Source organism: Pelophylax lessonae (genome assembly GCF_965119305.1).
Source record: "Pelophylax lessonae genome assembly, chromosome: 1".
In the NCBI taxonomy this organism is placed as follows: Eukaryota; Metazoa; Chordata; class Amphibia; order Anura; family Ranidae; genus Pelophylax; species Pelophylax lessonae.
The window spans coordinates 180,838,690-180,864,493 of NC_138768.1; the positions used below are offsets into that span (position 1 = coordinate 180,838,690).

Below are 25,804 nucleotides of genomic sequence, written 5' to 3' on the forward strand. Positions count from 1 at the left end.
TACTAACAAAGGGAAAGATTTTTGTCATTTTTGGTGTTTTTTTTTTTTAACGCTTAATGGCGGCGATCTGCGATTTTTTTTTTCGGTACTGCGACATTGCGGCGGACAGATCGGACCCTTGACTGACATTTTTGACACTTTTGGGGGTACCAGTGACATTACTGCAGTAATCAGTGCTATACATATGCACTGTTACTGCAAAAATGACACTGGCAGGGAAGGGGTTAACTTTATTGGACAGGGAGGGGTTAAGTGTGTCCTAGGGGCGTGATTCTAACTGTGCAGGGACATTGCTATTGGTGTAAAAGCAAAGATCAACAGTTCTACATAGTAGAACGGTCAGATCTTCACTTTTACACAGGGAGAACTGACAGGCAGCTTGTTTACACAAGCCGCTCTGTCTTTCTCCCTTCACAGGAGCGATCGTAGTGTGACTGGCGGACATCGAGTCCGCCGGTCACACGCACTGACTTGTCTGTGAACGAGCCGCGGCGGGCGCGCGCCCACCCGCAATAGGCTCGCAAGTCAGTGACAGGCGAGTGACGTATCGATACGTCACTCTGCCTGGCCGGGGCTGACCGCCGCAGTATATAGTCGTGCGGCAGTCGGCAACCGGTTAATGACCAGACCCCATTTTGTGATTCGGCACTGCGTTACTTTAACGGACAATTGCGCGGTCATGCGACGCTGTACCCAAACAAAATTTACGCCCTTTTTTTCACACAAATAGAGCTTTCTTTTGGTGGTATTTGTTCACCTGTGCGATTTTTATTTTTTTGCGATATAAACAAAAAAAAGCGACAATTTGAAAAAAAAAAAAACAAGATTTTTCACTTTCTGCTATATAACATTCCCCAAAAAAATTTTAAAATCATAACATTTTAGGCCAATTTGTTTTCTGCTACATTTTTTTGGTAAAAAAAAAACAAAACGCAATAAGCGTATTTTGATTGGTTTGCGCAAAAGTTATCGCATCTACTAACTACGGGAAAGATTTATGTAATTTTTTGTTTGTTTGTTTACTAGTAATGGCGGTGATCTGCTATTTTTTGCGGGACTGCGACATTGCGGCGGACAGATCGGACCCCTAAATTACATTTTTGACACTTTTGGTCAAGGGGTTAAATGTGAACCTAGGGGAGTGATTCTAACTGTGGGGGGGGGGGGGTGTGGCTTCTCAGTTGAATACAGAGTGTGATCCTATATAGCAGGATCACATGAGCTCTGCGATCATCCCAGGGAGAAGGACGGTCGGCTGTGTTCACAACAGCCGACCGTCATTCTCTCTCAGCGGGGAACGATCGCAGGCATCAGACGGCAATCGGAGCCGCCTGACACACGCGCCGGCTTCCCCACTGACAATGGGGGACGGGAGCGTGCCGGCGCGCACTCGCCCCCCAGCTCCTTTCAGGCGAGCGACATAGGTATACGTCGTTTTGCCTCCCCGAGACACCCTGCCGCAGAAAAAAGGCGGCGGGTGGTTGGGAACTGGTTAAAAGCGAAGCAAGTGATTTTACTTACCAAGGTGTATGCAGTATTGGTCCGAAGCTGCATTTGTCCTCAGCCGACTCTTATGCTAGCCATACACTATATGTAAAATCGTTCAAACTCATTTTTGAAAAACGAACAACCGGCTGTGATGGCAACGATCATGCCATCATGTAATGACCGCATTTTGATTGATAAATCGTTCAATGGACATAAATGAATCTGGTTTTCATTCATTTTGTCACCTATGCTTAGTGCAAACAGTTTGGGCAAGAAAACATTAACCTTTCAATTTATTGTTCAGTCGGCAGAATTTTCCAAACTGTTCCTTCGATTTTTCAGCTCCAAAAAGTTAAAACCGATTTTCTATTAACTGGACAAAAAATGAACGAATGGACCAAATGATAGATTTTCTAACGATTTTTTGTATAGTGTATGGCCAGCATAAGACGGAGAACCGAGCGATCAAACACCACTAATTCCTCGGTTCTCAGAGCTCTGCGAGCAGAGAGCTGGTGACTGTACGTCACCACTGTCTGCTCTACCTGATCCACAGAAGTACAGCCAAATGACCATTGGTTGTACTTCTCCTTTAAATGAAAAATGTAACATGTCACTAGTGTTTCTTCTGCAGCTCTGAAGGGATACACTTGTGACAGAGACCCAGTGGTAAGAGCACACAGCACACCAAACTCAAATACATCTGGAAGTGTCAGCTGCTAAAGACAAAACAGGCCATACAGGTAAGTTATGTAACATATGCGTTCATTGCTTGCATTTTTTGAATAAAAGGACTGTGGGTTTTTTTTTCTTGTTTAGTAAACCTGTACTAACGACTTACCAAGTTTTTCAGAAGGCACCCTAAAGGTGTATGCTTCTACCTGTTCAGTACTTCTGGCAGTCTGCCACCCCTGTCATCCCAAAAAAAATAATTTGCAGGTAAAGGGCACTTCTGCACATGACTCTATATACAAAAATGTAGCGTTTGGTGATAAATAAACCTACTAGGAAAGAAAAGCACAGAGGCAGCGCACTCAACAGGGAACACACCTCATAGATTAGGGTGGAGTCCTTCACTGGGTGCTTTGGCTCAAAAGGCCTCCATCCATTGAATATGCAGCTCTAAAAAAGAAAAAATGTACCTTGCAACTCCAGAATCCCATGAAAATCTTTATTTGCTACATGAAAGTCAAGATTAAAAACAGCTGATGCGTTTCGGCGTACAGCTTTGTTCACAGCATGCTGAACAAGGCTGTATCCTGAAACGCGTCAGCTGTTTTTAATCCTAACCTTCATGTAGCAAAGAAGATTTTCATGGGATTCTGGAGTTACAGGCTACATCTTTTTTGGAGCTGGATAAATAAACCTAGTGCTACCACATGCAGAGAGTGACTTGCCCTGTACCAATACAGATGTTTAATGGTTGCAAATTACACATGATTTTTGGGAGAACTGTAATAGTGGACTGGACAGGCCAAAAGTACTGAGCTGGTAGGAGTGGGCATCTTAAAGGGCATCTAATATGAAAACACTTATGACTTCTTATACACAGGCTTATGAAATTAGAATGAGTACAATATAACTTATAATATATTAATGAAGGAATATATATCATAAAGCCTAATATTTCTGCTTATGAAAACATGGTTCTTTTTTAATATATCATGAATACAACTCATCTGTTCCCTAATTACAGGGTCACATGTAATTGAAAATGACAGGTCTGTGATCACCTGTTGACAGGGGAGGACCATGTTGAATTTAGAAGAAACAACATTTTTATGTCTATACATGTTTAAATATAGAGGACACATATTGCTGCCAATGTCAACACAAAGAAGGTAGTCAATTAAATTTTTGCATACATTGCCTAATACATGTATTCACACGCCTTATGCAGATACTAGCAGTTACATAAATGTGTAAAAGAAAGTGCAAATATATGATACGATTGTCCTAACGCACAATATACAATGGCAATCATTGGGGGTCACGTATCTATCCTGAGCAAGTGCAATCATTTTGTTTAGTGAATTAAAGCATCCTTTAATTTAAATAATTTTTGCTAATTACAGAGAACTCAAAATCATATGAGGATTTAAAAACACAATTGAACTTTCTGAAAGCTCTAAATGCAGCTAAAATATGCTTAACGTACGATCGAGATCGATGTCTGGATCTCCTGTAGTTCGGGTCAGCCTGGTTCTTCTCCTTTTGTCTTCTTAAAACAGCTTCCCACTGTGGGGCAGAATCCACCATGTCATTTTCCTGCCGTAACCTGCAATAAAAATATTCTTTATGTTTTTTAGTGAAGCGCATGCAAGTGCAGTCATGTGCCTAATGTACTACTGCTGTGTAATTTTGCTCCCACACCCACCGGGAACCAATAAAACAGTGCACCTCGAGTGCTCAGAGAAATACTGAAGATATGCTTTGCAGGAAACAATTTCACTACATTTATAGGAACACCAAAAATAATATAGATGTTACTTAACACTTTGGATCAATAAACCATATAAATTACATTTGGACTGACACGATCAGAGTTTGAGTGTTTGCCTGCTGCTGGTGGGAGTCATTTGCAGGTCTATTAAATCTCTTCTAGCAGCAAGGTCTCCCCAAAGGGGTTCATGAAATACTTACTGGAAATGTTGGGAAGTTTAAATTATCTCTAAGCAGATTGTAGAATTGGCCAAATCTGTTACTTTCTTTTTTGTTTTGTAAAATATTTTTGAACTGTTCAAACTAAACTAGGTACATGATGTAGATTGGTCATGCAAAGCTTATACGATTTTACTATTAGTATGTAACTAACGGGAAGTTGGGAATTATAGCCTTCCTTTCATAACCCGTTTTGTTTCATTGACTCCTTCATGACCAAGTGTCAATAAAACCTAGATACCCAGACAAATGGACAGAAATGTTTAAAACACCTAATTTTCAATATGCGCACTTAACAGTTTTTAAGCTAATCTTTACTCTGTATGGAACTGTGATCGCTGTGGACTGCCAACCTCAGCTATTAATGTGCCTGTCTCTGTGCAAGACACAGCAGGAACTGGGGCAAGGAGCTTTGTTTTGTGAAAATCACAATTGGTTGTCATAGGGATCACATGATCAGGAACATTGATTGGTTTCCAATCATTAGTTCAGACCAGGGGCTTTCAGCTTCATGCATGTTATAAAACAGAATGTAAATTAACGCTCTCCCAGCACAGGGAACCATGCTGAGGAACAATAATCTACAGATTGCATGTCTCAAGGTGTTAAGGTAAAGTAAGAACAGGCACACTTAATGCAGATCTCACTGGTGGTATCTGTATTCAGGATGAACTAAATGTTCTGGCGGGTAGATCTAACTGGCGCCATAGATACTGAGAAGTTGGATGTGTATGTTGGAAATCAGAGATCACTGGTGACTGCACAAAATGTGTGCTGGGGTTTGAATACTGGCTGTGTGATTAAGTAAGGCAGTATCCTACTAGTAAAGCATGTCCTGTTCAGCTATATTCACCATTGGTGGATAAATCATGCAACAGTGAAACAGGAAGCTCCAATAACCTGAATGTTTTTTGTTACTATAAAGCAGTGGTCTTCAAAGTGTGCGCCCGAGAGCCAGACGCCACGCTTTACTTGGCTTTTTCTGGCTTTGGGGCATTTTTCCTCTCACTGACACGAACAATGAGGTACCAATCTTTCCACTGACACCAACAGTGGGGCATAATACCTGCAACTGACACCAACAAAGGGGGACTATTCCTTTCACTGACACCAACCATGAGTTACCAATCTTTCCACTGACACCAACAGTGGGGCATAATACCTGCAACTGACACCAACAAAGGGGGAATATTCCTTTCACTGACACCAACAATGGGGCACTATTCCCTCCAACATCAACAATGGGGCAAAATTCCTCCTCCTGACCACAGGCAATATGTATTTTTATTTCTCATTGATCACTATGCCTGAAACATTGTCCACTCCTAATGACAATGGGGCATTTTCTAATCCCACTAGCCACAGAATGACCCCCCCCCCCCCCTAAAGTCTGAAGGACATTAAACTGGCACTATGTTTAGAAAGTTTGGTGACCCCTGCTATATAGCATTGAGTACTAAAAGGCATTCTGGGGACGATTCTCCTTCCAGTAGTGAATTTAGCTGAATGGGGCATGCTTAACCAGCATAGAGGATGTAGAACAATGTTGCTCAACTGCATTTCGTTATTTAGTGCATTAGCTCTAACATTTGCTAACTTCTTATACCTAGTAAGAGATGGCCATTCGCCATTTCTTTATCAAATTCATCGCTTTTTGTGCCACAGGAGGTTTTAAACGTACACTCCAATAAAATGTGTCAATTAAAATGAATCAGGGAATATCAGCTCGATACCTCTGATTTTCATCTTGGCATTCATCCTACACTGCTGGATGCCCCAACCCCACCATCCTTTTTTAAACCCTTGTTGTTGCTGGTATCCTTCTCAGCCTATGTATATATACAGTCAGGTCCATAAATATTGGGACATCGACAAAATTCTAATCTTTTTGGCTCTATACACCACCACAATGGATTTGAAATAAAACAAACAAGATGTGCTTTATCTGCAGACTTTCAGCTTTAATTTGAGGGTATTTACATCCAAATCAGGTAAACGGTATAGGAATAACAACAGTTTGTATATGTGCCTCCCACTTTTTAAGGGACCAAAAGTAATGGCACAGATTAACAATCATAATTCAAACTTTCACTTTCTAATACTTGGTTGCAAATCCTTTGCAGTCAATTACAGCCTGAAGTCTGGAATGCATAGACATCACCAGACGCTGGGTTTCATCCCTGGTGATGCTCTGCCAGGTCTCTACTGCAACTGTCTTCAGTTCCTGCTTGTTCTTGGGGCATTTTCCCTTCAGTTTTGTCTTTAGCAAGTGAAATGCATGCTCAATCGGATTCAGGTCAGGTGATTGACTTGGCCATTGCATAACATTCCACTTCTTTCCCTTAAAAAGCTCTTTGGTTGGTTTCGCAGTATGCTTCGGGTCATTGTTCATCTGCACTGTGAAGCGCCGCCCAATGAGTTTTGAAGCATTTGGCTGAATATGAGCAGATAATATTGCCTGAAACACTTCAGAATTCCTTCTGCTGCTTTTGTCAGCAGTATCATCATCAATAAATACAAGAGAACCAGTTCCATTGGCAGCCATACATGCCCACGGCATGACACTACCACCACCATGCTGATGAGGTGGGGTATGCTTTGGATCATGAGCAGTTCCTTTCCTTCTCCATACTCTTCCCATCACTCTGGTACAAGTAGATCTTGGTCTCATCTGTCCATAGGATGTTGTTCCAGAACTGTGAAGGCTTTTTTAGATGTTGTTTGGCAAACTCTAATCTTGCCTTCCTATTTTTGAGGCTCACCAATGGTGAACCCTCTGTATTCACTCTGGTGAAGTCTTCTCTTGATTGTTGACTTTGACACACATACACCTACCTCCTGGAGAGTGTTCTTGATCTGGCCAACTGTTGTGAAGGGTGTTTTCTTCACCAGGGAAATAATTCTTCGGTCATCCACCACAGTTGTTTTCCGTGGTCTTCCGGTCTTTTGGTGTTGCTGAGCTCACCGGAGCATTCTTTTTTTTTAAGGATGTCCCAAACAGTTGATTTGGCCACATGTAATATTTTTGCTATCTCTCTGATGGGTTTGTTTTGTTTTTTCAGCCTAATGATGGCTTGCTTCACTGATAGCGACAGCTCTTTGGATCTCATATTGAGAGTTAACAGCAACATATTCCAAATGCAAATAGCACACTTGAAATTAACTCTGGACCTTTTATCTGCTCCTTGTAAATGGGATAATGATGGAATAACACACACCTGGCCATGGAACAGCTGAGCAGCCAATTGTCCCATTACTTTTGGTTCTCTTAAAAAGTGGGAGGCACACATACAAACTGTTGTAATTCCTACACCTTTCACCTGATTTGGATGTAAATACCCTCAAATTAAAGCTGAAATCTGCAGTTAAAGCACATCTTGTTTAATTTCAAATCCATTGTGGTGGTGTATAGAGCCACAAAGATTAGAATTGTGTCGGTGTCCCAATATTTATGGACCTGACTGTAGGTCAGATTTCTCCAAGCACTGATTTCTTAAATTTGAAAAAAAAGAGAGGAAGCGAATTACCCCTGGAAGATAAGAGGCTGTAGGCCTCTGTAAAAAGCCTGCAGCATAGCAAACGTAATTAACTATTTTTATATTTTTTCCAGAAGTTTCTTTTTAATTGGGATTAGAATGTTAAACATGTAATTTGGTAAATTCAATATAAGTGTCTGGTTGTAATCAACAGATGTGTACCGTCTGTACTGTTCAGCCTCCTTTCTGTGCCAAATTCCTACTGTTGCAGAACTGCAGCCAGTAAGGATGACTGGACGACCTGACAAAAAATTACAGACATGTCACAGGGACAGGCAAGCAAGAAATTTATAATGACATTAATGTGCATGGGTTTACACTTGAATTCACCCAGCTACAACATGGGATGACAACTACCTGCTGTGACCATGAAAGATTAAAAAGGCCTCCAACACGCTCACATTCTGTGCTAAAAATTATTTACAACAGCCTGGCTTTTTCTACTTCCACATTCTTAGTGGGCAAATTAGAAATAATAAAAAAGTATTTGGAAACAAATTCACAAACAAGAAGTCATACTTTAAAATCTAACATGCATCCAAACATATACATATAAACTATGAGTGGAATGGTATTAGCAAAACAATTTCAGACATATGACTAAACTGTTCTTATCAATAAAATGGGAAGTATACAGGGGAGGTAATCTGCTTTAGAGTATTTCAGTTTTTAAGACCAATACATTCTGCGGAAAGACACCTTGAGAAAGTAAGGAATAGGATGTAGTTAAATGTTAGATCAAAAAGGCAGTTGCAACATGGGCCAGGCTGCTAGCCATGAAAAAGGGAAAGTGGTCAAGATGCTAGCAGAAATAGAGGTAGGCAAGGAACACTCTGCTGAGTGAGGAAGGAGTCAACAACATGGAAGAGGCTGCTGGTCAAGGAGGGCATTGGAAGTGAGGAGCATGATGCTGAATGATATGAAAACATGCAAGCTGTTTGACTTTTTGCATAAACTGGCTGACTTATACTAATAGTGTAAGCGGAGATAGAGATCAATCAGACTTAATGCACACACTAACAAACATATACTGAAGGAGGCATTAACAAGTTGTGAAAGTAGAATGTAGTCTTACATTGCTGATCTCTGCTAATGAAAATCTTAGCTGTCATTCTGATGCTTTGATTTTAATACTTTTAGTCACCGAGCAAGGATAATTTAATGGCTAATGAATTATTACTTATTTTTGACCTTTAGATTCTGTATTTTGCTTCTGGGCACTAAAGTACAAAAAGTTTGCTCATCTAAATGAAAAAGATAAAAAATTTAAATCTAAAAGTTAAAGTATATCTTAAGCCAAGTGAGGAATGGTTAAACCTCTTTTATTGCTGTGTTCCATTGGGGAGATTTACCTTTACTTACCATTCATCAGATCCAGGGACTATCTGACTGCCTTAGCGATATGGAAGGAACTTTTCCCTCTGCTGAACCAAATGGGACTAAGCTCTTTAAGCCACCTCAGATGATGGCGTAATGCCAAAACGCATAAGGCGTGGTCTTGGAGTGATGTCATCCCGCACTCCCCGTCTGTTGGCAAGCAGGAACTACGGTCTGAGCTGACATTGAAATTCATGTGTATGTGATATATCCCTAGTGTTGGGTCGGGCGGTCTGAAATCGTAAGTGCGACTATTTTTGTGGCGGATAAAGCTGGAAAGGTTTTTATGCTATCAGCGCTTCTCTTTGCCTTTTTATGTGACGCATGAGAGGAGGATGGAATCGGACCATGAGTTAAAGGAGATTTAACCCTCATTTATACTGTCTTGGAAGGAAACTCTGTGATGGATCAATTAATGAGCTGCTTTTAATAGGGTCCCTCACATTTATTAATTTGTTGAATTTATTTTTACTTCTATATTGGATATACTGTGATATATTTGATTAAGTCCTGGTGAGTACTGGTTTTCCAGGGAGAGGCCACGTGGGATTGTGTGACACGGACACTTTTGGCATGTTTGATTGCAGGACTGCACCAGCTTGCTCTGATATCACTATACACTTCTGGACTTTTTTTGGATGGATTACAAATGTTTAAAACATTTTTAATGTACAGTGCATCCAGAAAGTATTCCCAGCGCTTCACTTTTTCCACATTTTGTTATGTTACAGCCTTATTCCAAAATGAATTACATTCATTATTTTCTTCAAAACTCTACAAACAATCCCATAATGACACAGTGAAAGAAGTTTGTTTGAAATCTTTGCAAATTTATTAAAGAAATAAAAAATCCCATGTACATAAGTATTCACAGCCTTTTCTCAATACTTTGTTGAAGCACCTTAGGCACCAAATACAGTCTCGAGTCTTTTTGAGTATGATGCTACAAACTTGGCACACCTATTTTTGGGCAGTTTCTCCCATTCTTCTTTGCAGGACCTCTCAAGCTCCATTAGGTTGGATGAGGAGCCTCGGTGTGAAATTTTCAGATCTCTCCAGATATGTTCAATTGGGTTCAAGTCTGGGCTCTGGCTGGGCCACTCAAGGACATTTATAGAGTTGTCCTGTAGACACTCTTTTGTTATCTTGGCTGTGTGGTTAGGGTCGTTGTCCTGTTGGAAGACGAACCTCTGAGCGCTCTGGAGCAGGTTTTCATCAAGCATGTCTCTGCATATTGTGGCATTCCTCTTTCCCTCGATCCTGACTAATCTCTCAGTTCCTGCCACTAAAGAACATCCTCACAGCATGATGCTTCCACCACCATGCTTCACTGTAGGTAGGGATGGTATTGGCCAGGTGATGAGCAGTGCCTGGTTTCCTCCAGACATGACGCTTGCCATTCAGGCCAAAGAGTTTAATCTTTGTTTCATCAGACCAGAGAATTTTGTTTCCCATGGTCTGAGAGTCCTTTAGGTGTCTTTTGGAAAACCCCAGGTGGGCTGTCATGTGCCTTTTACTGAGAAGTGGCTTCCGTCTGGCAATTCTACCATACAAGCCTATTTGGTGGAGTGCTACAGAGATGGTTGTTCTTCTGGAAGGTTCTCCTCTCTCCGCAGAGAAACGCTGGAGCTCTGTCAGAGTGACCATCGGGTTCTTGTTCACCTACCAAAGGCCCTTTTCCCCCGATCGCTCAGTCTGGCAAGGTGGCCCGCACTAGGAAGGGTCCTGGTGGTTCCAAATCTCTTCCATTTGAGGGATGCCACTATGCTCATTGGGACCTTGAATGCTGCAGAAATTTTTCTGTATCCTTCCCCAGATCTGTGCTTCAATACAATCCCGTCTCGGAGGTTCACAGACAATTCCTTGAACTTTATGGCTTGGTTTATGCTCTGACATGCACTGTTAACTTTGGGACCTTAAATAAGACAGGTGTGTGTCTTTCCAAATCATGTCCAATCAACTGAATTTACCACATATGGACTCTAATCAAGTTGAAGAAACATCACAAGGATGATCAGTGGAAACAGGATGCACCGAGCTCAATTTTGAGTCATGGCAAAGACTGTGAATATTTATGTACATTTGATTTTTTTTTTCCTTTTTTATTTTTAATACATTTGCAAAGATTTCAAACAAAATTCTTTCACAATGTCATTATGGGGTATTTTTTTGTCCAATTGAGGAAAATAATGAATTTAATCAATTTTGGAATAAGAATAACATAACAAAATGTGGGAAAAGTGAAGCGCTGTGAATACTTTCTAGATGCACTGTGTTTATTCATTCAGGATCAATTGTATTTACATTTTTAATAATGTATTCATTAATTAACATCACAATGGATTAGTCACAAGATAAATAATATGTGATCATGATAATTATTTGATGACTATTGTTTGCACAATATTTTAGCGCAGGGGGTAATTTTAGCGCAGTCACTGATTTTTTTTTTTTTATGTAATTATGCTTTTTAAGGGTTTCTTCTTTTTTGGCTTTAGATACACTTTAATGTTTCGACAACATTTGCGTAAGAATTATCTTTGGAATGAATGCTCTCTATTAAACTTAGGCCCCATGCACACTGGGTGTCTAGCCTTGATGCATGGGGCTCTGGCAGTATGGGTCCAGGTTAAATGCCTGGAACTTCTTGCGTTATTTGTCCCTGGGTGCCTACTGCTCTAAATGTCCATACTGCTAGGAGCACAATCCAGCTACATCCAGCCTGCAGAGGGACTGGAGGGATGCAGCTAAGTGCACCGTCCAGCTTCAGCAGCTGTCAGTCTTTTTTTAATTTGATGGGCTGTCAGCAGCAGGGCAGGGTAGCACACTTGTGCCCTCCACCCATGGCTAAATGCCAGAGCCGCATGCACAGAGGCTAAATGTCCAATTTGCATGAGGCCAAACACATTTTTGACATAAAAGTCACACATATTTGACACCACTATGTCATTTGTGTGAGTAGGCTAAGGCAATATTCTTGTTCTTCACTACAAAGCAGGAAACGGGCTGCATATGTAAGGAGAAAATATGAGTGCCATGCACTATACATTTTTTACAAACTATATAAATAGCAAGTATTCTTTTTAAACAAATACATCCTAAAAAGAATATATACAGCAGGGAGTTATTCACATACATTTGTACATCTAAAACACATTTAAAGTCTCTATTCTCCCTCCCCAATAATGATTGCCTTTATGTGGAATGACAAGAAAATAAAACAAATATGTGACAAAACATTAGTGCAAATGAGAGCAGATATATTAAACATTCAGGCTTCGTAACCTAACAGCTGTATTATGTATAGATACTGACAATTGACAAGTATTTTCCATGCTGTTCACATTTATGAGCTGCTCCTTTGCAGTTTGTTACTTGAACTAAATGAATTTATCACAAAGCTGTCAGGTATTGATCACAATGAGCCAAGAGCTGGAAGAAAATAGCTCTGTGGGGACCTAAAATGTGAACATAAAAGATGAAATGATGCACTGCTGCCGCCAATTAGATCATTATATTGCAGATCAATAGTCATTGTTTAGCAGTGAAATAAATCATCAATGAAACCTGAATTAGGACAAAATGCTTTTTTCTTTAAAAGAGTCGACCACACCCAAGCTCTCCGATTATTTAAATGTGCACAATTCAGTGTCATTCATTGTGATCTGCATATTCAGGTTTGGTGAGGCTGTCAAAGAAAAGCATCATCCCTAGGGGCAGATACATAAGGATATACTTTATTAGACACAATGAAGCAGGTGTACATGAACACAAGGGTTCAACGAGATTGGAAAATTGCAGTCATATAGCTGAAAAATAAAGATCGGTATCCTTGTGTAAAGCTTTCTGAACTGGGCCTATGTGTGCAACCTTTCCAGAAAAAAAAAAAACAAAAAAAAAAACAAGAGTCCTGCCATTGCTGACCTCCTGAAAAGCAAGCTCCTTGGATGACACATTGACGCTCTGCCCTTGGTGTTTGTTGGGTTACTGAACTGGAACAAAAATGCAGATCAGGAGTTCTGACTATACTTGCTCTAGGCTAGTGACTCAATGTACTGAAAGCACTGATTTAGAATCATAGCCAGAGGGCAACCATTAATTTCCCCCAGCACAAGAACTTTACACATTCATTTATTTTAGGAGTGGACATGTAAGACGAAGAGAGGGGTTCTCTGTAAAGGTTTTTATCACTAACATGTGCTGAGGTTTTCCTATACTTCCTATTGACAAGTTTGTCTCTTGCATAGGAAGTGAGACAAAACCTCCAATGGGAGTAAAATACAAAGCTGACAAATATTCTAGTCTTCTATTCCTTTTATGGCCTGTACTGTCAGGGGCAAAGGGAGTAAAATCTCCCAAAAGGGTACACTAATACAAACCTGAGAGAATCTAACTCTTCCGCATTGTAAACATAATATACTTCAATATAATCTTTTGATTGGATTGCAAAAAAATGTCATCTTGTGCTATGCTGTAATTCTTGAATAGATTATATAAAATTTATAGGGTCCGTATGTGTATATATACCTATACATACAAAAGAAATTAATCGTTTTAAGACTTCTCATTCTGAACTTTACTATTTTTATATGTATGGATGCTTGGAATACTAAAAGGCTACCGTTTCATCATTTCAATAATGTTTTATATAAACATGTTGTGGTATTACATGCATATTCTTTTACGGATAAATTCATTTTATTGTAATTATTTTAGAGAGCAAAAACAGAACTAATAATACAATATTGAACAATACTTGACTGTCAACATATTATTCGTATTGTAAAAGGTTGGGTAATGTGTGTTTCGTTCCTGTACCACTAGATGGCAGACACATGCTTTAACAAAAGGCTAGTGCAAACAATGACAAGTGCAAGGCAAGTGCGGTTAGGAGAAGAGTAAAGCCTGGTACACATGATGAGAATATCAGGAGAAATAATCATCTGGTTTTTTTTTTCTTTTTGCATGCTATTCTCATATCGAAAACAAATAGGTTACAAGAGTTACACAAATTCTCGTAAAACAAAATACAACTTCCCACAATGATGTAATGTATTGTATTGTAATGTATTCTTTCCTTTCCAAGGATGTGTGGTCTTGTTCACTCAATTTTGTATGGACGATTGCTTTACTGCTTGAACAACCATCGTTCGTTCTGTTATGGTACGAGAATAATTTTAGTGCTTGTCTGTTCAGATAATTTTGCATGAACTGTTGTGATTGGCTCTCAAAAGCTGTGTACGAATGATCATATTACTGGACGATCGCTCCAAAAGTGGTATTTTTCATCTGCATTTCTCATCGTGTGTACTAGGCATTAGTTACTGTAGATTTGAAATGTGGACATATAATTTCTTTGCTAGAAGATGTGCTTGAAGTAAGCTCAGATAACATCCGATTTGTAATATCCTTCAATGAGGTTGCTTGATACCAATCAGATCTACATGCATTTCACACATTTTATAACAGCGCAAAATTATCTTTTTACATTTTTTTAAGCATTTTCATCATTTTGTATAGTGGTTTATACATTGCATCTGCTAAAATTGTAAGGTCATTAATAGAAAAAAATGTATTTTACATAGCTATAAGTGGTTTAAATGTTTAACAAACTATATGCATGGGATTCTGGAGCTGAAGTCCAACCTTATTAAAACTTATTTAGCTGTAGTAGAGTGCTGTACCATGTTAGCCATCGCTTAGGGCAGAAAGTCTGAAGTTTAAGTGATAACCTTTAGCATACGTTTCCACTAGTGAGACTTGTAATGCGACTTTGGACACAAAGTTGCATGTCAAGTCACAGCTCATTAGTTTTAATGGCACCCGTTCCAATCTATGAGACTTTAAAACTAAGCGACTTTGAAAAGGTGCCTGCACTACTTTAATGCGACTTTTGATGCGACTTTAATCCAGATAGTTTTAACGTTGGATCATAGCTGCACTCAAAGTCGCACTCTAAATCACACGAACTTGGGGTCTCAATAGTGGAAACGTAGACTTACTGGCTAACATGAGTTTTTAAAAATGCAAGCTTTTAGGATAACTCAGATCTCTTCTTCAGGCTTTATATATGTCATATCTCAAGTTAGCCAATAAAGGATATCAATTAAAGTAGAACTAAAGGCAACACCTTTTTTCATTTTTGATAGAGTAACAGAGGGTTATAACCCCTGTCAGTTGTTTTTGCCATCTGTGTCCTATAGGGGCACTCTTCATTTCCTGTCCTATAGCCAAAACAGTGTTTGGTAACCACACAGCACACATTCTCTATGCGGACTATATAAAATGTAGTGGGAGAATCTGAAAGAAGACGCTGATGCTTCACAAGATACACAGTGGTGCAGTACTTGTTAGGGAGAGGAGGCCAGGGTTGGCTGCAGGATATAATAGGAGATGTCAAATATGCAATGCTCCTCATTTTCTTTTTACATAATAGTACAATATTTACAGCATGGTTAATGGTTGGGGCCCAAGATGACAAAGATCTTTGTCTGCAGGTTCCTGGGCTGTAAATCCTGTCCTGTTTTTTATGCTAATAGCAGCAGTCATTATTTTTTTTTTTTTTTGACAAGCACATCAATGTGATCAAATAAGGCAAAACATCACAGTAGCAACATATTTAAATGTTTGTCTTACCTGTTCCGCTTTTTCCTGTGCTCCCTGTTACAATTTTCAGACTCACTGCCACTACTAGTATTGCAACGTGACCTCGATCTGCATTATAAATGAGAAAAAACAAACTTACAGAAGTGGCAGAAGATTAGAAAAAAACACATTTTCTTTTCACCAATTTTTTATTTATTTTTTTATTACTACAGCAATATTTTTTTTAGTTAATATAATTAATTTTTGATTTTTTAGGTGTACATTTATATACAATTTATAGAACACAAAAGAAATCCAAAACAAGGTCAGTAGGCGTAATGTCCTGGTAACTGTGCTGCACATTAACAGACCAGATGCATATACCTACTATCATCACATGTTCACCTTCCTAGATACAGTATCTCACAAAAGTGAGTACACCCCAAACATTTTTGTAAATATTTTAATACACCTTTTTATGTGACAACACTGAAGAAATGACACTTTGCTACAATGTGAAATAGTGAATGTACAGCTTGTATAACAGTGTAAATTTGTTGTCCTCTCAAAATAACTCAACACACAGCCATTAATGTCTAAACCAAAGTGTCAATATTTTGTGTGGCCACCATTATTTTCCAGCACTGCCTTAACCCTCTTGGACATGGAGTTCACCAGAGCTTCACAGGTTGCTACTGGAGTCCTCTTCCACTCCTCCATGACAACATCATGGAGCTGGTGGATGTTAGAGACCTTGCGCTCCTCTACCTTCTGTTTGAGGATGCCCCACAGATGCTCAAAAGGTCTGGAGGCATGCTTGGCCAGTCCATCACCTTTACCATTAGCTTCTTTAGCAAGGCAGTGGTCATCTTGGAGGTGTGTTTGGGGTCGTTATGTTGGAATACTGCCCTGCGGCCCAGTCTCCGAAGAGAGGGGATCATGCTCTGCTTCAGTATGTCACAGTACATGTTGGCATTCATGGTTCCCTTAATGAACTGTAACTCCCCAGAGCCGGCAGCACTCATGCAGCCCTAGACCATGATACTCCCACCACCTCTCTTGACTGTAGGCAAGACACACTTGTCTTTGTACTCCTCACCTGGTTGACGCGACACACGTTTGACACCATCTGAACCAATTACGTTTATCTTGGTCTCATCAGACCACAAGACATGGTTCCAGTAATCAATGTCCTTAGTCTGCTTGTCTTCAGCAAACTGTTTGCGGCCTTTCTTGTGCACCATCTTCAGAAGAGGCTTCCTTCTGGGACGTCAGCCATGCCAACCAATTTGATGCAGTGTATGGCGTATGGTCTGAGCACTGACAGGCTGACCCCCCCCCCCCCCCCCCCACCCCTTCAACCTCTGCAGCAATGCTGGCAGCAGTCATATGTCTATTTCCCAAAGACAACCTCTGGATATGATGCTGAGCATGTGCACTCAACTGCTTTGGTGGACCATGGCAAGGTCTGTTCTGAGTGGAACTTGTCCTGTTAAACCGCTGTATGGTCTTGGCCACCGTGCTGCAGCTCAGTTTCAGGGTCTTGGCAATCATCTTATAGCCTAGACCACCTTTATGTAGAGCAACAATTCTTTTTTTCATATCCTCAAAGAGTTCTTTGCCATGAGGTGCCATGTTGAACTTCCAGTGACCAGTATGAGAGAGTGAGAGCGATAACACCAAATTTAACACACCTGCTCCCCATTCACACCTGAGACCTTGTAACACTAACGAGTCACATGACATTGGGGAGGGAAAATGGCTAATTGGGCCCAATTTGGACATTTTCCCTTAGAGGTGTACTCACTTTTGTTGCCAGCGGTTTGGACATTAATGGCTGTGTGTTGAGTTATTTTGAGGGGACAGCAAATGTACACTGTTATACAAGCTGTACACTCATTACTTTATATTGTAGCAAAGTGTCATTTCTTCAGTGTTGTCACATGAAAAGATATAATAAAATATTTACAAAAATGTGAGGGGTGCACTCACTTTTGTGAGATACTGTATAACTTCATAAAAGGTTCAGTAAACGGCAGCTTAGTACAGAACCTCTTTCACAAGTAAGACCTGATAAATTGTTACCGAACAAAAATTGCCCTATCCTGGTCACATGGAGAATGACATACTCTCTAAATGTGCAGTTTATTAGGATCAATGAACAAAATTGTGTGCTGTTGTCATTATTACACATTATTTTCCTTTTTTGTACAATACAAAGTGATGTTTTGTAGTGCAGCATGTGGGTTTTATTATGTGGCAATGATTACTCCTGGAAATACAACATTTGGCTCATTTCCAGAGAAAGTGACTAAACAAGGACCTTTATGGCAGGTTTCTCTTTACAGAAAGCTGCAGATTTAAAAAGGTTAAAAACTTTTTTAAAACTCTTTGAAATTGGAGTAACACGATAAAACCTTATAATAATTGGATTTTGTTCTACTTTAAATAATTATTCAATTGGAAATTATAATTTCACACCTATATGCAAAGTTTTGGCGTGCCATCTAAACATTTTGATAGTGACAAAAAAAAACACATTGAACCGTGAATTGTCCAAGGAAAACAAACACTGATGGAAACATCTTCTAAACTAAATTATCTTACCTGTCTAACATCACCTTAAGGCACCTAAACCCCAACCTCCCATCTCTGCAACACATCAAGGGCTCGTTCACACAAGTGTCAATACCCTGTGTGTATGCAGCATTCTTTCAGGATTTTTAAATCCTCATAACTACCTTCATCGTCTGCCATGTATACTACAATGGGCACCACACAGTGCTGTACACACAGGAGCAGTAGCATTGACTTGCATTGTGCTAAAATTTAAGCAGCATGTCACTTTAATGAGGCATCAACATTTGTCAGACGTCTCTGTAACCGCACCTTAAAGTAGTTGTAAAGTCTAGTTGTAAAGTCATTCTATGCATCAAGATAAAAAACCTTCTGTGTGTAGCAGCCTTCCTAGCACCCACTAATACTTACCTGAGCCCCATCTCTGTCCAGCGACGTCCACAAGTCTCTCGGTCTTCTGGGACGCTCTCTCCTGATTGGCTGAGACACAGCCGTGGTGCCATTGGCTCTCGCGGCTGTCAATCAAAGTCAGTCATCCAATCAGGAGAGGGAGGGGCAAGGCCAAACTGCAGCTCCATGTCTGAATGGACACAGGGAGCTGCAGCTTGGCACAGGTGCCCCCATAGCAAGCTGCTTGCTGTAGGGGCACTAGACAGGAGGGAGGGGCAAGGAGAGCCAAAGAGGGACCCGAGAAGAGGAGGAACAAGCCTGTTCTGTGCAAAACCAAATGCACAGAGGAGGTAAGTATAACATGTTTGGTATTTAAAAAAAAAATAATGAGACTTTACAATCACTTTAACAGCACCATTAGCATTTATGGAGTGTTAGTGAAGCATTTATAAAGTGTTAGCTGAGCATTGGGGATAGGTACTGGAGGTTCCTGTATCCCAGAATGCAATGAGAAATAATAAAGAACCAGGACACAGCAGCTCCAGCAACTTCCTGTTTGTATAAAGCAGCCGTGTGGTAACACCATTTTTGCTTCTGTGTGTGGGCAAAAGCATCAAGCCAGCCACCAATACTCTGTGAACAGAAAAAATGACAGCTGTTCACACAGTTTCATTAGGTTTATTCACACAGTTTTATCACGTTCATCAAACAACCGTTGGCACAGGAGAACACATTTGAAGCAGACAATACTGACAGTGCCAAGCAGGAGCAGAGGCACTGAGCATCATTGCCATTGGCAAATTTTTTTGCATCAGCAAAGCTGAGCTTGACCAAGCCAAGTGTCATAGAGTAAAATCTCTCGAAGGCTCGGTTCACACTAGTGTAGACTTTACATTCTTGTTGCAGGTGCGGGTATTGCATCGATTCCCGCATACGTAATCATCCGCAGCTAAATTGTACTTCTCTTGTGAGACGCTGAATGGCACCGCTGCGCATCTCAGCCCACAGCGTGATCGCAGAAGCAGGAACCGCATGGTCAAAAAGACCATGTGATTTTCCTGTTGTTTCCCCGTTGTTTTCCCTGTGACTATTTTTTTAAAAAGGTGCATGTACTTTTTTGTGCATTTCACACAGCACAGCAGACCAATTAAATGAATGGGCTGCCGTGCCCGAGCAAATGTGGGACACACGGCCTGCACTAGTGTGAACCAAGCCTAATGGAGCCTCAGATAATAATAAAATCTGACAGGAGTTCTAAACTTTTTCTACTTCCTCCCAAACTAGACAAAAAGTTTTGGCTATAGATACACTTTAACCTCCCTGTTGTTTTACATTTTAAAACTCACCTTCCCCTGCGATCCCCTGCCGTCCTCCCATACCATCCTCCCGCTGTCTTCTCGGCCGATGCCGGCACCTCTTCCGGTTCCCTTCCCTGCGAGCGTTGCGACGCACAGGGGTGGAACCGGCGGCAATTTCAAAAATGTAAATACACAAATGAGATGATACAAAGTTGTGATCTTAATGGATTACACTGTATCATGCCATTTCACCACAGGATTTCCCCTGGTGTTTTTTCAAGTGCCCTGCCTGTGCTTTTTCAGTTCTTTGTGCCTGGAAAATTGAGAAAGACCATGGCGTCCAAAAAGCATTCTTTTTGTGCAAAATCGCTTTTAGACAAACTGTAAAACAGCAACAGCGAAATGGAGTTACTTGGAGAACTGAACAATAGCGATTCGTGGGAAAATTCGTCATCAGGTATGGAAAGTGACGACAGCGATGATTCTGATGTCTCTTTCTGGCACAAAAATTCTGAAGAATCATTTGATATACTTCCCAAATTCCACAAGCTATGTGCCAGGAAGAGACATCAGAATCGTCGCTGTCGTCACTTTCCGCACCGGATGACGAATTTTCCCACGAATCGCTATCACTCAGTTCTTCAAGTAACTCTGTTTCGCTGTTGCTGTTTTCCAGCGATTTTGTGCAAAAAGAACGCTTTTTGGACGCCATGGTCGTTTAAAATTTTCCAGGCACAAAGCACTGGAAAAGCACAGGCAGGGCACTGGAGAAGTCACCAGGTGCAATCCTGTGGTGAAATGGCATGATACAGTGTAATCTGTTAGGATCACAGCTTTGTATCATGTCATTTAGTGTATTTACACTTTTGAATTTGCCGCCGGTTCCACTCCCCTGCATCGCAACGCTCGCAGGGAAGGGAACGGGAAGGCAAGTGTCGGCAATCGGCCGTGCACAGAGCGGGGAGAGAGTGTAAGGAAGCCGGGGAGGACGGCGGGGGATCGCAGGGAAGGTGAGTAACATTCTGGGATAATCCAGAGTGTGGCTCGGTGTTACCGCTTTTGGTACTGAAAGTTAACCACGAGCCACACTCGGGAATACCGCCTGGGAGGTTAAGGTTAAAGAAAAAAAGCCCATGATGATAAAAAACAAATTAGTTAGACTGGACTGTGAAACTGATTCACATGAAATTTAAAGAGCTTGTTCACTTGAGCTATGTTCATCTACATAGAACTCAACAGCATTTAAAGTAGAAAACAATTATTTTATTTGATCCCTGTTCACACCATAATACTGCATTGAGGTGCACTGTATAAAAATGCTGCATGTTTTTGTTTCTATGCAACACATTGTACTAACTGTCACCGCGCAGCAATGACATGTAATTTTGTGACACTTCAATAAAGTTAGGAAAAAAGTAAACAATGAAATCAATTGTAACACTGCATCGCACCCCCAAACAATGCACACCAGTGCAAACACATTATAAAATGCAGACTGGTGTGAATGAGCCTAAAGAGCTCAACCAATCAGATTCCCTGACAATATCCATTTGGTGCCGACAAAAGACCTAAGGGTAGGAACATGACAATTTTACTGCTAAATGGATATGGGGTTTTATCTCTGAAAGGCATTATGTCTAGAATTCATTATCAGCTTTATATATGCAGAACAATGTCCTTGGCATATAACAATACTTACTCGTATTCACTATACAAAATACATGGAAACAAGCACTGCTGAGATCTGAGAACCCTTTCTCTGTAATCTATGATATCCATTTACCAGATACAGCAACATGTCATATCGCAGGCTCTAACATTATGCATCAGAGTTACGCATCAGTCACCAAAGCGTGTGTAATTTCCTCATGTGGAGATCAAATCCCGAAATGATGGTATATAGTCAGGGATCACATTCTTCTTCATTGGATTCTTATTTTTTTCTCATTCAGTATTTATTGGAAACTTTAGTTTGAAGGTACAAACATTATCAGTTCTAGCCAACCTACGCTTACAATTCAATACAGCCTACAGCCCTAGAATTGGTGGGTGTTGGAAACTTGTATTAAGATGTTAATAATATCTGATTGCTGCAATAAAATATTTGATCTTACAAGCAGCTCTAGACATAGGTACAGTATATTTATAAAGCAATGAATCGGACATTCCGCAAACATTAATGTCAGGTGAATCTTCCTGGTGCTTGTGTTTTAAATGATGGTGATTGATTCACCAGCAGTGAATGTTTGGTGAAAGTTCACTGATTTGTAAATAAGCCCAATAAAGTCTGAAACAGGTTGGCACCAATTAAAACACATGCATTGTGCAGTAAAAGTGTTACTTAACCAACAACAGTAAAATCAGTGTGTATATGCAAAAAAGCATGCTTGTTATACTCACCGTGGAACCTAAGGGGTTAATCCTCTGCATTGTGTAAAAAGGCTGTATGATCCTGTCTTCTCTGATCTTCTCCTTCTTTTACTTTCCCCAATCCATCTCCTGATAGCACAAAGCCCCAGGAGGCACTCTGCACATGCTCAGTTTGGTGTATATTGCTAGAGAGGTTTTTTTTTTGTTTTTTTTTCTTGGGAGGGCACATGTGATTAGCACAGGGCCAATTAGCACTGTCAAGATAGAGGGTCAGGGGCCCTGCAGCCTCACAGTGCTCTGTCGGACACTGATAAAAGTCATGCTATCTGCTAAAACTGCTATATACTGCTGATGAGAAAAGGTATTCAGCAGTTTATATTTACTAAATGAATTGCATTTCCATGTTCTGTGTACTGTGGGAGACCAGATATACTGAATTCCAGATCCTGGGTGTAGTAACACTTTAGCAAACATTTTGGGAAAATAAAAAAAGAAGAGATGCAAAGAGAGAGTACAACTCGCATTTGCCGAAGGACACAGTAAACTTTATCTAAAGGAGAAACAAAGAACTAGAACCAGCTTCCGATGTCATTTTGATGACGAAACACGTCGAGCTGACACGCATGCTGCCCGGTCTGAGCACAGCCTGGAACGCACGCCGCAATAGGAAGTTTGCAGCGGTGCGGCTTCCTGGAAAGTGCGTGGGATACCGATACTGGGCGTTCTAATTTTGGCTGGCTCTAGAGGCTTTTTTTTATCCATTATTGATGTTCGTTTTATACAATTAAATTAACACAGGAGTTATTTAAGAATACTACACGATGAGGAGTTCGTCTCTTGCGTCTTCAAACGTTTGCTTATAGGGACATCCTCCATCAAGCTGTGTGGCCCGAGGGACCAGAGATCACAGGGATCTCCTAAGCGTTATTTGATCTTTATTGCCGTAAGGTAATAGGATCAACAACATCTGGTGAGTGTGAATTCCCCCTGATTATTATAGCACACGGAGCACACGGAGGTCGTCACCATCCATACTGAACGTGGCCAACTAGCACTTTGCACTTTTATGAGGACTTTATGTAAGTTTTTGAGTTTCAGCATATAGCATCGGTGGATGCATATCGGTGGATGCACTTTTAACACTTTTGGATAATTTTTGGCACCTCTAATTTGGACACTATATTGTGGATTCTCCTCTGTTTGCACCGTAATGAGGTCACTTATTATATACCTATTGCACATGAGCACTTTATATGTAGTATAATCATTACTTTTTTGCTATATCATTTTTATCATTGATGATTGACTTAGCCTGTTTTATATGTATTGCACTTTTTTTTCATGGATCATTCATGTGCAACTTATTCAGTAGAATTTTGGAACACTATCCACACTACCCAACAATGTATTAAGGGCCTCTTGAAAGTTTGAGTTATTTCCTCAAACCACATAATCTTGTTCTTTACATAAAACATGGACCTCCAGTTTACATGTTCTACGTTTCCATTTTCCATATTTCTTGTTTCCAGTCTGCACATTGGGCCATTGGCAATGAATTTGTGTTTTCTGAAAGCAAGAGAAAATGCTGCAGGCTGTATTTAAATAAACTGCAACCAACAGAAAATCTGAAAGAGAAACAGTACTTTGCTAGGCTTTTTCTGCATGATGTGGTTTCTGTCCTAAACCCAGGTCAGCTAGGGCAGTGGAAGTAGGCCCCTATGTAAAAGGAGAACAGATTTTTTTTCTAAGTGTTTTTGATGGAGGAAATGTTATAAAATCACACCAGTCATGGGTCAGTTGGAACACGGATAAGAAGAATTTTCAAACAATATGCTGTTCTTTGCTGTACTATACTTCTAAATCTACTTTTATTTTCCCATTGTTTAATGTTCGATCAAGAGAACTTTTTTATTTCTATAAATGTTCATACCTCCGCCTGTGCTTGAGATCTTGAGAGTCTTCACCACTGTTCTGTCTGTGCCTGCATTAAATAATATAATATAAAAGTAAAGTACAAATACAAAAAGACCTCTTCCATGTACTGTATTAGACTCATACTTGCGATATAGCATTTCCAGGTTGTGCCTGAGGGTTATGTGGGAGCCCGTAGGTCTGATTAAAACCCATTTATTTAATTTGATAATATATTTAGAGAATCTGTTATATTTTTATATATACAATAGGACAATCATACCAGTTCTATTTAAGAGATATAAATACTATACTATTACACTTTTCTGTAGGTAAGTCTCACTTTAAGTGGAACTGTAGTCAGAAAATTAAGTCCTGCTAGTTAATTTCAGGCTGGCCCCTTTGCAGGTATAACTATGTAAAACATTAAAAAGTGCCTATACTGTTAGAAATCCAGAAAAACACTGTCTCACCTTGCTATGCACATGCTCAGTTGCTCAATATTTTTAGGCACTTTGCTGAATTTCTAGAGACTGATTTGCTGACAGCCTAAAGATTTACTGCTGTTCAGGAGCTCTGGGCTTCAGCAAAATGGCAGCCTCCAACAAGAAGAAACAAGAGCAATACTGGAGGCAATTTACAGTACACACTAATTTTGGTAGCATTATTATTAATGTGGAATGTATGTTCTTTGCTACAGAATATTATTTTTATAAAGTTATGAGCAAAGTTTTACTTTAAAACAAAATGTACTGTGGGAGGTGCAGTGTAACATACAGCTTTGGCTGTGAAAGGGTATGTGGGATATGACCAATCCAAAACAAAAAAGGAACAGCGCACTCCCTATCTAGCAGAGTTTTTTTTTTTTTAGCCACAAGGCCCATGTTCCATCACTTGCTAGCTGTAATCCGTAAAATATACTGATCAGATGTATTTAAAATAATTTTGTATTGTGTGCTGGGGGGTGAACCAATATCCACTTATTAATAAAAGCCTGGTAAACACAATACGTTTTTTTTTTTTTTGTTCAATGCAGCGGGCTGAACAAAAAGAATCTGACAGATCAGTGTACTAACAAAAGCCATGTTAGTACAGCGATCTCGACCCTTGTGCTATTGCGTTCTGACAGGGAGACCGCCCTCCGCCAGAACACACAGGTCATCGCTCGCAGCCATTGGCTGCCAGCATTGATCAGATCCTGGTTTTCCAGCATGCCCGTTTAACAGAAGCCGATCGTGAGAACCAGCTTCTGTCAGAAAGGGAGCTGTTTACACAAGCCAAATGTCGTCGGGTTTCTACTGTACCAGCTGATGCCCTCCGTTATTCAGCCTGTATGTACCCAGCATTAGTTAGAACTAGTATCACCCAGGTCCCCCTGTCTTACAATAATTTGATAAAATTTTGAATAGTTACTACTAAACCTAAGAACTGCATTCATCTTCCCACACAGTAGGCGTAGTCCACTTTAAACTACTTACCTCCTGATATGCTGCCCTGACTCATTGTCACTTCCTGACTGATTGCGCCTCCGTGGGCTGGGAAACTTTGGTGATTTGGTGCGATCACTGGGAGAATTGTAAAGGCCACTAAAAAGGAATATAGAAATAAGAA

At 40.2% G+C, this 25,804-nt stretch overlaps 1 protein-coding gene across 1 annotated transcript in view; it reads right to left on the reverse strand.

Moving 5' to 3' along the window:
* EPB41L4A (erythrocyte membrane protein band 4.1 like 4A) overlaps positions 1-25,804 on the reverse strand; it is a 445,595-nt gene that overhangs the window by 23,502 nt on the left and 396,289 nt on the right. Inside the window, exons 15-18 of the mRNA XM_082243130.1 lie at positions 25,672-25,779; positions 24,213-24,263; positions 15,699-15,776; positions 3,647-3,766 (exon numbers count right to left, since the gene is read on the reverse strand). Of these exons, the coding sequence (XP_082099256.1) occupies positions 3,647-3,766; positions 15,699-15,776; positions 24,213-24,263; positions 25,672-25,779 (357 nt within the window). The remainder of the gene's footprint in view (positions 1-3,646; positions 3,767-15,698; positions 15,777-24,212; positions 24,264-25,671; positions 25,780-25,804) is intronic.